Source organism: Nestor notabilis, unplaced genomic scaffold (assembly GCF_000696875.1).
Source record: "Nestor notabilis isolate BGI_N333 unplaced genomic scaffold, ASM69687v1 scaffold503, whole genome shotgun sequence".
NCBI classification, from domain to species: domain Eukaryota; kingdom Metazoa; phylum Chordata; class Aves; order Psittaciformes; family Psittacidae; genus Nestor; species Nestor notabilis.
The window spans coordinates 23,071-35,949 of NW_009922130.1; the positions used below are offsets into that span (position 1 = coordinate 23,071).

The 12,879-nt window shown below is 38.4% G+C and overlaps 1 protein-coding gene across 1 annotated transcript in view; it reads left to right on the top strand.

The window, feature by feature from the left end:
- Nucleotides 1-12,879, top strand: part of LOC104403352 (mannosyl-oligosaccharide 1,2-alpha-mannosidase IA-like) — a gene marked incomplete at its 5' end in the record, with an annotated part of 80,704 nt that overhangs the window by 18,084 nt on the left and 49,741 nt on the right. Inside the window, one exon of the mRNA XM_010011458.1 lies at nt 7,523-7,617. Coding sequence (XP_010009760.1) covers nt 7,523-7,617 — 95 coding nt within the window. The remainder of the gene's footprint in view (nt 1-7,522; nt 7,618-12,879) is intronic.

Below are 12,879 nucleotides of genomic sequence, written 5' to 3' on the forward strand. Positions count from 1 at the left end.
GTAGGGAAACTTCCCACATCCAGACAACCTTCTGAGCTCCAGGCTGGTGCAGCCCCAGGAGAGCCAGTCCTGCTCTGCTCAGCCATAAGTGACCCTCCAGTCTTGGGGATTGAAGGGAGGCTTATTAGCTCTGAGCAAAGTAATACAGATGGGCAAAAGTGCTTTGGGTCTATGCTTGAAAACCAGAAAGCCTTCTCAACATGCAGAGTGCTGAAGAGCATGATGCTGACTCTCGTGTCAACATGTTCAGTCATGCTGGTTAGCTTTGTCTTGTCTTTGACCACTGCAGGTGTAGCCTTGAGCAGAGCCACTCATTTTTAATGCACTGTCCTCTTCTGTATCCTGGTAAGAAGACATGAGGCTGGGTGCAGTCATGGGCTGGAGGTGGGCTCGTGCATTGATGTGACATTTCACGTGTGCTCCACTTAGGTCCAGCAGGGCCAGGGCTGGCTCAGAGCTAACAAGCTGGTCTTGGACCCAGCCTGTTTTCTGAGGAAAATGCTGAAAACACACTTTCGGCATTTCTGAACCTGGGTGTACAGTAAACACTACTGTGGCTTGAAAGTCCTAGACAAAGTCATTTGGGCTCCTTCTGTTGGTACTGGTTACCACAATGATGTGACCCATTATAAGACTTGTTTCCAGAAATGTTATTAACTGTCTCCTCACCTTGTAGCACAGATAATTCATAACTGACTTGCCTCAGCCAGCTGCAAGTGATGACTGAATGAAATTAAACTCAAAGCCACCTGCTAGTGTCAAGGTTACAGTAATTCTAAAAGCAGTAATTGCTGCTGAATTAATGCCAGCAGCTGGGTAACTTATCCAGGTGTCATAAACACTGAAAATATGTTACAGGAAATAGTTTCAAACACGACACTTTAGTGTGGTATCACTTGGTATTGAAGGTAGTGAAACAATTCAACTTACAGTATTTCAAGTGTTCTGGTATGTTAGGTGGAGTGCCACAATTTTTGTAGTATTTCTAATCCTTCGTTGTAAAAATAAAACAAATGCAAACACAGCAAAAATCCTGGATTGTCTTTCAGGGAAGAAGGTATTGGACCAAGGTCTTCTAAGAGAGTTTTCTTTTGTTGGCAGATCACTTTAAACCTAAATCAACATTTGTTACACTGAAAGGATTTCTATTCAGTGTTCTAAAAAGCAGCAAAACGGCCTGTCCCTGTTCATTTTTCTGCTCTCATTTCCTGCTTTTGCATTGAAATATTCTTTCCTTACCCTACTGGGAAAGGCAGTCAGGTACAGGAAAAAAACAATAAATCTTACTTAGTGGCTTGTCAGTTTCTATCTGTGAATATAATGCAAAAATGAAAGATGTTTAATTTGACACAATTAGAAAAGTGAAGAAAATGTCTTTGTCAATTGAAAAAAATTAAAATAGGATTGTTTCCTTTGACGTTAAAATTTATCTTCTGGTTTTCCTCATATGGAGGACTTTTAAAGTCAGAATTCTGGCTGTTCTTTGATTTATGATGTTGTACCATGTTACGCTCCTTTTTAATTAGAGGTGCCTCATACGCAATTCAAGATATTTCTTTGTTTCCTGTGTTTTCTTTTCTTCCTGATTAGCAACAACAATTAAATCTATGATGAGGTAATCTAACGTTTTCAAAGGGGTTTGTCATTCCAGCCAGAGGAAATGTTTTCATTTATCCAGAGGAGTTAACATTCTTGCACTATAATGAAAGCCGGTGCTCACCAGATAATAGCTCTGGTCTTAGCCCTGCAGTTGCTTCTTTGCAGGCAGATCCTCATTTCTCTCTGGGAACACTGTTCACCCTAAACAAGATTTGATTATGGACACAAGAGTTTGTAAAATCCGATTGTGGGATTGGGTCTTCTAACCATGAGCCAGGCTATTCTGGATGTATGAACTCTTAACAATCTGTTTCAAAACAAAAATACTTCTCTAAAGCCATTTAAAAACAAAAATCACAAAACACACTTTTGGTATCTGCATGCCACAACATTGCATAAAGAATGAGAGTAACTGCTTTAAATTAAGTGGGTATTTGGAAAAGGTAGTTCATTAAAATCACAACTTCTTTGTGAAACAAAACCCAAACCTGTGCATTTGCATAAGTGCCACAAAGTAAGCAGAACCAAAAAAAAAGTCACATACCCAAACTACTTTTGTAAGCAAGAGTGCCTCACTGAATTAAGGTCACATTTGAGGAAAAAGCCCCGAAATTTTTATTAGAAAAACAATTACCGTAGAAAAACTGCTGATGGAAATACTGTATATGTAAATGTGGTTACTTTCCTTACCTTTTTCAGTAAGAGTGCTAGCAGTCCTACTAGAATGAGAGATGCAGATTATAGCTCCTGAGGAAGTGGATGACTTCTGGCATTGGAATTCACAACATCTGTACGTATGGTGTTGTGCAAAAGCATGCCTCCTAGCATCTTGTGCAGTGGTTGTGTGGTAAGGGAAGTTCCCAAGTTAGTTTGTTCTCTCTTATGAAGACCAAAAATATTTATATGTATTTTAAAAAAAGTTGAGTGTCTAATGGAGTGAGAAAATAATGTTTTGCCTCTTAGCTTGGTATGTGCATTGCCTGTGGAATGGACAGTAACAGGAAAGCCAAGTGTGCACAGCATTTTTTGTTTATATATTACCACTTATGGCTTGGACAAATGGTGATGGCTTGGAGTGACTTTTGTGTTTGTAAGGCACTTGAGATTGCTAACTCACAGGATAACGAAGGTGCTGCTTTACTGACCATTTTTTAACTAACTGATCTTATTTTAACTAACAGTTCACAGCTTACTAATATAAATGTACATCTGAATAGAAAATGTACTAACTCTATCTTCTGTATAATTTATTATATGACCATAGTAACTATCTAATTTGCTTTAGTGCTAATTTTGAGTAGAAATGCAAAGTGTGAAGGGGTCTGTGTACTTGTATCACAGGTCCTCCTTACACAGGACCGTCACACAGTGTGAATCAGTATCATACAAGTTTATTAGAGTTCTTATGTATTTAAAATATTAATAATACTTTGAATTTAACAAGAAGGATTACCTCACATCCAAAATCTGTCTTCTGGATAAAATTAGGTTAGAAAGAAATGCTTGAGAAAGCATTGAGAAACCTGAGCTTATAGTGTTACACACTGATCAAGTATTCAATGATTTCAATTATCATTGCTATCCTGCATCACAGTGCTTCACTTAGAATAATTTTCTTTGCTGTAGTATAGAATCTAGCTGTGTTAAATATCAGTGCAATTTTTAGTGGTTTGGTTTCTTTTTAAAGACAGACATAGTATTTCCTCTGAATTCTCAGTTTAAAATAAGGGATTGGTGACAGTGTGGCTTGCTCGTTGCATCATCTGATAAAGGGACAGCTGATATGTCAGGTAAATAACTCCACAGTCCCTCTTCCTTAAAAAGTATGCAGTCTAGATCTGATAGAGCGGTGGAGCAAGTCATGGAAGTCTTGGAAGTGGTTTGTAGACTTTTAGACTTGTAGGAAAATATTTAAACTGTGAGAACTAAGTGTAGGATGAAGGGTGGGTGCAGACATGGGGCTGTGACAACTTCTGCCAGGTCTGATCCAGTTGGAGTACTTTGTGGAAATAAGCCTTTGTTACTGCTGGCTGAGCATCCATGAGGAGAGGCCAGGAAAAGTCGTCGAGCCTTCAAGATAACAACTCGCATGGGAAATTTTGCTGTAGAACTTTTCCTTTATTATATATAATGTCTCTCAGTTTGTGCTCTGTCATTTCTGCCTTTAGTCTGTGCATCTCAGGCTGTCAGACTTTTTGCTTACTGAAAAATGACTTTACTGAGTGCTAGTGGGGAAAGATTATGGCATGGCAAAAAGTTGAAATTCATGTCAGCAATAGAGATATCAAGTAGAAGTTTCTGATCTTTATTTACTTTCATTATCCAAAAAAAAAAAAAAAAATAGTTCACCCAGTACAATATTTATTTCTTGTTCAATATTAGATGTTTCTGCAAAAGAAAAATACGGTTAGAATTATGGACAGTGTGCAATAATTACAACACCTGCTTTTCCTATTACTATTTTTTAACTGTTAAAGCTGCAAATTGAAAATTAAAGTGGTTCCTTTATTGATCTTCACCCTTTTACCCTTGCTGAAAGAGCATCATTTTGCTGCGTGAAGTTGCTATTATGGTGTTCAGTCATTCGGAGTGGTGGTGTATGCTTGTCATTCTTGCCTATACTGTTCTGCTTAATAGCGATTTAGCAGTCATTCAGCCATGTTAAATTAGCCCTTCATATCAGATGTGTTTACTTTTTGATAACCGTTATTTTTGACATTTCCATGAAGTAGGCAATTTTATTTTGAAAGAAATCAATTAGGTTGTTAATTTATAAAAGAAATACAATATAATTGAAAAAAATGTGAGTTGGTAGAAATATGTGAAAGTAAAGCATTATTGCTGTGCATCAAATCTTTAATTAAGATGCTAAAATGTTACATTTTTGTACAGAAGCAGTTATTGTAACTCACCTTTTCTGAGTTTGCATGTAATCTTTTTAATGATGAAGGAATAATACAGCCTGTAAGGTACAGCAGTTACTGAGCCTGGCTGCCACTGCTGTGGTTAAATACGTATGTGGTTTATGAAAAGGAGACCTCCTTTTATCTTTAAATACACTCTTTAGATACACATCTAAACAGAGTACATATGGCACCTTTAAGCACATTGCATAAAGTACAGTGTCTACTCTCTTTACTTATAGCAAAAGATAGGGTTTTATCCTGCACAGCAGTAGCTTCCACAGAAATTCAGGATCCTTGTGTGCCCATTGCATGGGAGGGTTATTGTAACTGTTCTCTTGTTAATACTTCAGTGTTTCAGGGTAGAGATACTGAGGTAAGCTGATGAGTTGATTACACCATATATAGTGAAAAGCTGAGGAGGCCTCTCTTGTGCTGAAAGAGCAAAGCATAGGTTTGGGTTCAACAGACCAAGGTACTGTAATGAGGGGAAAGCTTATATGCTCCTGGTGTGTTATGGTCACTTGCTTCTCTCAGGGAAATCTACTAAAAGATGATTATATTCTGCACCAAACATTTGTGAGTTTCCCTCAAGGTTTTAACCCTTGGGGAGTCTGAATTGTGTGCTGGATGAAGATCACAAATCCATAACTTTCAGCAGAATCCACACAAACAGGGGAGTCAGAAATAACTTGGATTATGGCGGGATTTCTGAGCAAATTGTTTTCCCTGCTGCCTTACTTCAAGTTTCTCCCAGCACTCACATACAATCCACTTAAAATGTTTTCTGACTTCAGCCATAATTCAGCTTCAAATAACTTAACATCCCTCAAAATACCTTCTACTGTAATTCTAAATCTTGGACTATTGCCACAGAAATCTTGAGATCTGTGTTGTATAAAGAAACTATGGGGTAGTCTAGATTTTTTTTATGGGTAACATGATTATTCCAGAATTTTACATTCATTTATGTGCACAAGGCCATGGGTCCTGAGAAAATCCACCTGCAGGTCCTGAAGGAGCTGGCAAATGAAGTTGCTAAGCCACTGTCCCTCATATTTGAAAAATTATGGCAGTCAGGTGAAGCTTCTGATGACTGGAAAAAGAGAAATATAACCCCCCTTTTCAAGAAGGGGAAAATGAAAGACCTGGGAAACTACAGACCAGTCAGTCTTATCTCTGTGCCTGACAGGGTCATGGAGCAGATTCTCCTGGAAAGCATGCTAAGGCACATAAAAAACAACGAGGTGGCTGGTGACAGCCAACATGGCTTCACTAAGGGGGAATCCTGCCTGACCGATTTGGTGGCCTTCTATGATGGGGCTACAGAACTGATGGACTGGGGCAAAGCAGCTGACGTTGTCTGCCTGGACGTGTGCAAAGCATTTGACACTGTCCCCCACAACATTCTTGTCTCTAGACTGGAGAGACATGAATTTGATGGATGGACTACTTGGTGGATAGAGAATTGGATGGATGGCCACATGCAGAGTTGCGGTCAAAGGCTCAAGGTCCAGTTGGAGACCGGTTATGAGTGGTGTCCTTCAGAGGTCAGTGTTGGAGCTGATTCAGTTCAACATCTTTGTTGGCGACATGGACAGTGCGATTGAGTGCGCCCTCAGCAAGTTTGCCAACGACACCAAGCTGTGTGGTTTGGTTGATATTCTGGAGGGAAAGGGTGCCATCCAGAGGGACCTTGACATGCTTGAGAGGTGGGCCAATGCCAACTTCAACAAAGCAAAGTGCGTTTCCTTCCTTCTCAAAAAATTTACTGTATTTTTGCTACACTGTGAGATGCAGCAGATGCACAAGTTGATTTTTTATACATAAACAAAAATTCATCATAAATATGTCTGAGAGGAAAAAAATTAATTGAAAGGAGCCGTTATTAGAAAGGGAGAACAATGAAGGTGACTTTGCTATCTTGGCTACTACACCTGGGATAATCCCTTTCAGTGTTACACAGGATCTCAGTGTAACTCCAAGGAAATCGGCCTTGAACATACACATACTGAAATCACTGAATAGGTTTCTATATTTAAGTTGGAACAATATTGCTTCTAATTAAAATCTATCTTACTAGAGCAGTTAGTGCTCAAAAAGTCAGGTAAGTGTAACTTAAGCTGAGCTGGTAGTTGAAGGAGACCAAAATTTTCTTTGTTCTAGCTTTTTAACTATTACTGTGGATATAAAAGTTCCTGAAGTTAAATTGTTTGCCAATTTGTGGGCATATGGTAAGTGTTTGGGGTCTTATCGCTTCTTGTTTTTGAGATGAAAGCTGGAACACTTTAGATGCTAAAGATAAGCGAAGTCTCAGTTACCTGCAGGGATATATTCCAATTTTTTTATGAATCATGGCATTGATACCATCTGGGTATAAGCCAGGTGTAGACAAGTCCCTAAAGACTGTGGTGCTGCAAAAATAGTTTTTCTTTTTTTTTTTTTTCTGAGCGGGGTGATGTGGTTTGGCTGCAGATTGCCTGTGCAGCATATCTGCAGTACGGCAAGCACACAGCAATCCAGCCCAGGTTCCCATGGCACGCTTAGCCACAGTTAATAAACCTCACACAGAGCAAAGGCGGCATTTCTGTGACTGCATCCCCAACTGCTGTGGGAGGAGATGCCAGCTGCCTACCAGCCAGCCTGGGTCTAGCAGCGTACCCAGAGAACAGTCCCCTCTCTGACCCTGGAGTACCTGGCAGGCACAGCAGGCAGTGCGCAAGCAGATCTGCGCAAACCAGAGCCTGTCCAGCCATGCTGTCTCTGGCTTGATGCTGGTCATGCCAGATGCAGGTCATCTGGGCATCAGCACTGCATGATCCTGCTGTGTGAGTTCTCCACTTACTGTGTGTAATGGAAAATGAGTTATGCTGCTTAGTTCCTTTGATGCCACTCTAAAAATGCAGGGATGCTTCGTCGTGCTAGATGGCTTGTACCATACACTCAATAATGGTATTATCTAAATTAATGTAGTGGGAGCAACAACGCATTTTCCAACACTGTTTCTTCTTAACTTTCAGGTTTTCCGAAAAAAGGCAGTGGAGCTTGGAGAGAAATTGCTACCTGCTTTCAACACTCCCACTGGGATACCTTGGGCATTGCTTAATATCAAGAGGTAAAACAACTGGTCTTTGGTGACTATAGCATAGAAAAAAAGTTATGCTGAAACCGTCTTCACCACAGAACTATTATAATTGCTATACAGTTTTTTTCTTCCCAGCTACATAGAATTTGATATAATATCCTTAGTTCTATAGTTTAAATTTGGAAATTTAAGTAGATATATGTTTTATGTACAAGAATGCATATGGGAGTACATTTATTCATGTACTGGCTGCTTTTTTGTCAGTTAGTGTGTTGCCTATCACTTTTACTGAAGTCTTTCGTTGCTTTTAGTGTTGTTATAGGTAGGATAACAGCAAAAGGACATGTGCTGCTCTGAAGAGATAAGATTTCCAGCCACTTTGTACTCTTTATTTTTAGCTGTTCTCAGATGTAGTATCAGTGTGTCCTTCATATCAAGAAACAAGAGTAAGACCTGCTACAAGTGACTTGCTGTTATGCACCCTCTCCCAAAGAGTGGTTTTGCTTTGGCCAATTGTGATTTGAAGGCAGCTGCATGTTTTCTGCAGAAGATGCATGCTCTCCTGAAGTCTCTCTGTCCTCCAGTATCTGACTCCAGACAGGTGTTAGCATCTCCTTGGCCCATCTCAGGGCTACTAGCAGTGATACTGTACTGGTAAAGAAAACGTTTTCTTTGCACTGCTTGAGGAAGAATACTGAAAGTTACACCTGTGAGGGATATTTGTGTACTTGTAGGGACACATCAGCTTTCTTCATGCTGCAAATAAACCCCAGCACCACCTGTCGCAAGAAAGTGAACCAAGAATTTCACATATCCCTGTGTTGGTGTTGTGTATTTTTGCGTGACTCCCTCCTTGGTACTCAGCATCTTCCACTGTTCTCTGTTTGATCTGTATTTACGGGTACACTTTTCCCATGTACATAGGACGTACATTGACATGCTCGCTTGGTTGGCTTCAGGCTTCACAGTGAACTACTCAGAGCCTCTACAGAAACCTCTGGTGTATCAGTTCAGACAGGCTTGTCTTCCACCTTCCTTTCAAACAGGAGTGAGGTGGGAGGCAAAAAACATGTCTGTGTGCTGGAGCAGGAGGGAGTTAGCACTTTCTGAACTTGCTCATCATTGAAGGGGCTGATGAACTGCTGCCCAGTCGTGATCCTCAGGCTTTGGCTTTTACTTGCATGCATGCTAATTATTTTTTCTCAACAGATTTTAATGAATTCTCCACAAGTTCAATAGCATGACAGCTTGAGTTTTGTGGTTTTGGCATTTTCCAAAGCTGTTACAAAAAACCTCTAGTTTATGTTTGTAATTGCGGTACTTTATTCTACGTAGTGTATGTCAACAAAAATTTGACTTATATGTAGGCCTTATCTGAATCCCTGCTTTTCCACTAAATATATCAATGCGATTTGCAAATAGTTCAAATTCTGTTATAGGTCTCCATGGTTTTGATCCTAGCTTCTTGCAACAACTGCTGTGGTGCACTACAAATGTCAGCCACAAACACTACAAGGTGGTAATGCAAAAGAGATTCATTTCTTATCTGGCACAAAAGTGGAAGAGGATCTCTGCCAAGATAACTTCCTTTGCTATGGCAGAAAAAGTTACATTAAATGCTAAGTTATTGGTTATTCATTCTGAGTCCTTGCACATCTGTCTAGATCTGACCTTCAGTAGATGACTCTTCCATAATACTGTGTGTAAACAAATACGCTGTCATCCAAGCTTAGGAAATGCTAAGCCACTGAAGCCTGCATATATTACCGACCTAATATGCCTTATTTCCGATTAGTATTTTATTTGATTTTATTTTGATCTGTGCTTCAAACTGGAGAACACTCACAATAGATTGTGGGTATCAGTGGTTATTTTTAAATTACTGGTTTTGGATTGACAGATAAGCTGGGTATTTGTTTCATTATGCAAATGTTCTTCACAAAATAGTTTGTTTTCTCTGTCCTGTATCATCATAGCCAGACTTGCTCTCCCCTTGCATGCGCCTCTGTGTAAACATACATGTTTTTTGTCTGAGCATGTCCTAACATACCGAAGGCATTCACCTGAAATCTTGTGCTCTTCTCCATTGCTTTTCTTCATCCTGCTGCTTTCAGCGCAACTTCCATTGCATGGGAAACTCACTCACTATCTTACTTGCGGAACACTTATTATCAAGCATATTTAAAATTTCACTGTACTGTTTTTCAGCTAAAATTATTAGCCATTTCTTGAGTGTGTGTTTGTAAAATTGCCTTTTGTCTCTGAAGTACATTTTAAGTAATTAGAATGGTAGTTTGTACTGGAATTACCTTTTCTTTTTTTTCTAAATGTTTCATTGCACTTCCATTTTTCTGAAATTCTCAATATTGCTGCGTACCTTGGCTCATCAGTAGCATTTGTTCTTCACTTCTGCTCATGCCACCAAATTTGAAGTTCCTTTCACAGCTCACTTGCTTATTTGAGTAACCAGTGTTGTATAACACTTGTTGACTGTAGTGACTGAAACCACTGGAATAAAGAGAGGCTGCAGAGGGAGATGCGTATAAAGTGGTGGTGGCTTGTTAGGCAGACTTAAGTCTTCTTCGGGGGATAAGGAGCACAAGTCAGCAAAGCCGCTTTACTTATTCATTTATTTACTCACTTATTTTCCTCCCTCACCCAAATCCTTTGTTTTAGATATTTTGTCTTCAGTACTTCCAAAACATCAACTATAACAGCTTCTTAAAATACCTCTAGTTCATAGTCCTTTATTTTTCTTCTCAGTGAGCCATGACAGTCTGGCTTCTTCATGCTAAAATTTTCGTTTCCTTTACTCTCTAAAAAATTCAAGTAATTTATGACTAAGCAACTGAATTGCTTGTGTATTTCTGTAATATGCCTCTCAGATTTATTGAAATAAAGAAGTCCGAAACTCTCGTAGGGAGTTAAGTAAGCTTACAAATGTCCAGCTTGCATTGTGTTCACAGGAACAAGTAACTTTTTTAACCTATCTATTTATTTTTACTCCTGTAACTAGTAAAAAGGAACTTCTTGGATTTGTGTTTATGGGATGATGCCCAGCTGTGAAATATAGAGAAGAACCCAGATTATTGTTAGTTTGTTGGATCAGTCAGGAATAAAATTCCAAGTATGATATCCTAGACAATATTTTTTTCTTTCAGATAGAAATTGTCTCTTTATGCCACTTCTTTCCTCTTTGAAGGTAAACCTGTATCTTTTGTTAGTCACTGTCAGTTCCAATAAAACCACTTTACTATTTGCTAATAAGCAAACCTTTCATATATTCCTATATGAAGGAATATATTTTCCATAAAATGTTTACTCTCTATATGCTGGCCAGTTGAATAGCTGTTTTAAGGTTATTTATTATTCCTTGTGTGCTACAATGTAGTAATGCTGTTAGGCATTAAGGTGCCTGGCTTTTTATGAAGAATCAGTATATCATATAACCTTTAAGTGCATCTCAAACTTTGAAAAATGGTTGCGAAAACTGAACTGAAAAAATGAAATGAAAAGGAAAAGTTTAATGAAAAAGTTTTCAACTGAAGTAAAGAGTATTTTTATTTCTGGAAACAGAACAAACTAGAAATGGCATTTTTGGATGTCCAGCCTGTTTGCAAGGGGGATACTATGCTTATTCTGCTGTCTCAATGACAAAGTAAATAATGTAAACATTTACGCATATAGGGAACATGGGAAGTTCTTTATAGGAAGAGAAGCTGTGAGGTATGGATGGAGTGGATCAGAGCAGGGAAGCTTAACAGAAATAAAAAAGGAGGACTTTGAAATAAATCTGATTAATTTGTATTAAAATCAAACCATAGGGAGTGGTAAGATTTACTTAACATAGATGTAAAATGTTTACTGTGCCTGATGTCAGCTCAGGATTCTTTACCTTTAACACTGATTATACGTTAACAGTGGACCTGAGTTGAGTTCAGTATTATGCATTTTATGAAGTGAGATAGCAGAGGCCTCACTAAATTGTTTGCACAAAGTAGTTACTCATTTGTAGGTAACTAAGGAAGGAAGCGACAAAACTGCAATATTTGTCCTATTGGAATGTTGTCAGAATGATTTTAAAACAAGGTCCTCTTTTGCCTTTTGGGTTTTGTTGGTTTTGTTTTTTTGTTGTCATTGTTTGGGTTTTTTTGTTAGGTTGGTTGGTTGGTTGGTTTTTTTTAATTACTACATTAAACTACAACTACAGAGTATTTTAAGTTATGTCTTTCCAGGCCTCAAAGCATTCACTGTTTTAACAGAAGTTTTTTGGAGCTACTAAATCCTCAGAACCACTGTGTGGATTCCAGAAAAGAAGATACACCCAGAGCACAGCTTCAAAACCAGTCTTTTTCTCTCATGTTACTTGAAAAAACAGAAAATAACAAGGAAAAATACACCCATAGTTTTGTGAGTGGTTTTGTTGTTGAATGATTTAAGAGGGATTTTATGCTAAAATGCCAGGGTGACATAGGCACAGGTGTTGTTCTCGTCTGGGACACACGCTCTGGTATTTCAGAGTACTTTAGGTTACAGGCATTTAAACGAGTCTATCTGTCAGCACTTTCTGCCTAGGAGGAAATGCAGCTGATAAACCAACCACCAATGTATGAAATGCTGGTCTTTAGACAACAGAACTTGCTGGAAAATATTTTAAAGTTTCCATGTAATTCCCAAATTCAAAATGTGTTTAAGGCCACACATGCCTAAATCACTTGAGGAATAGGTGGCCTTCATTTTGAGTGTGCTACCTCCTTAGAAAAAGTTTTGAAAAAGTTTTAGCTTACAACAGAGTGGTACTCTTTGTGTTCTGGGGCTTCTTCCAAAACATAATCAATGCACTTAAGAGTATATTCCTCTATAGTTTGTAAAGGAATCTTAATGCATTGAGAAAGTTTGAAAATATAAAGAGGGAAGGATCCAAGCTTGTAAATTCAGTAAACCTTTTTGGACAGCTTAATTCCCTCATTTACACTGCCAGAAATGCCTGAAACGTGATGGTTGCATTATTCTGCAAATTTATCCTAAGTATCAAGTTGTTTGTATGATGTTATATTCTTCAGTATGATAATATATTCTTCAACAAAGTTAAGAGTTTCATGCTTTTACTTGTCCTAGTGACAAGTGCTTCTTTTTGGTGAAGAAGCACTTCCTTGCAGAGATTCAATCAGGATGACTAATTTAAATTTTTTGTTTTGCACTAGTAACTCTCATGTCTAATTTAATCAAAAAAAAAAAACAAAACAAAACAAAAAACCACAGAGGTAATAATAAAGCTTATTCTTCAAAGTT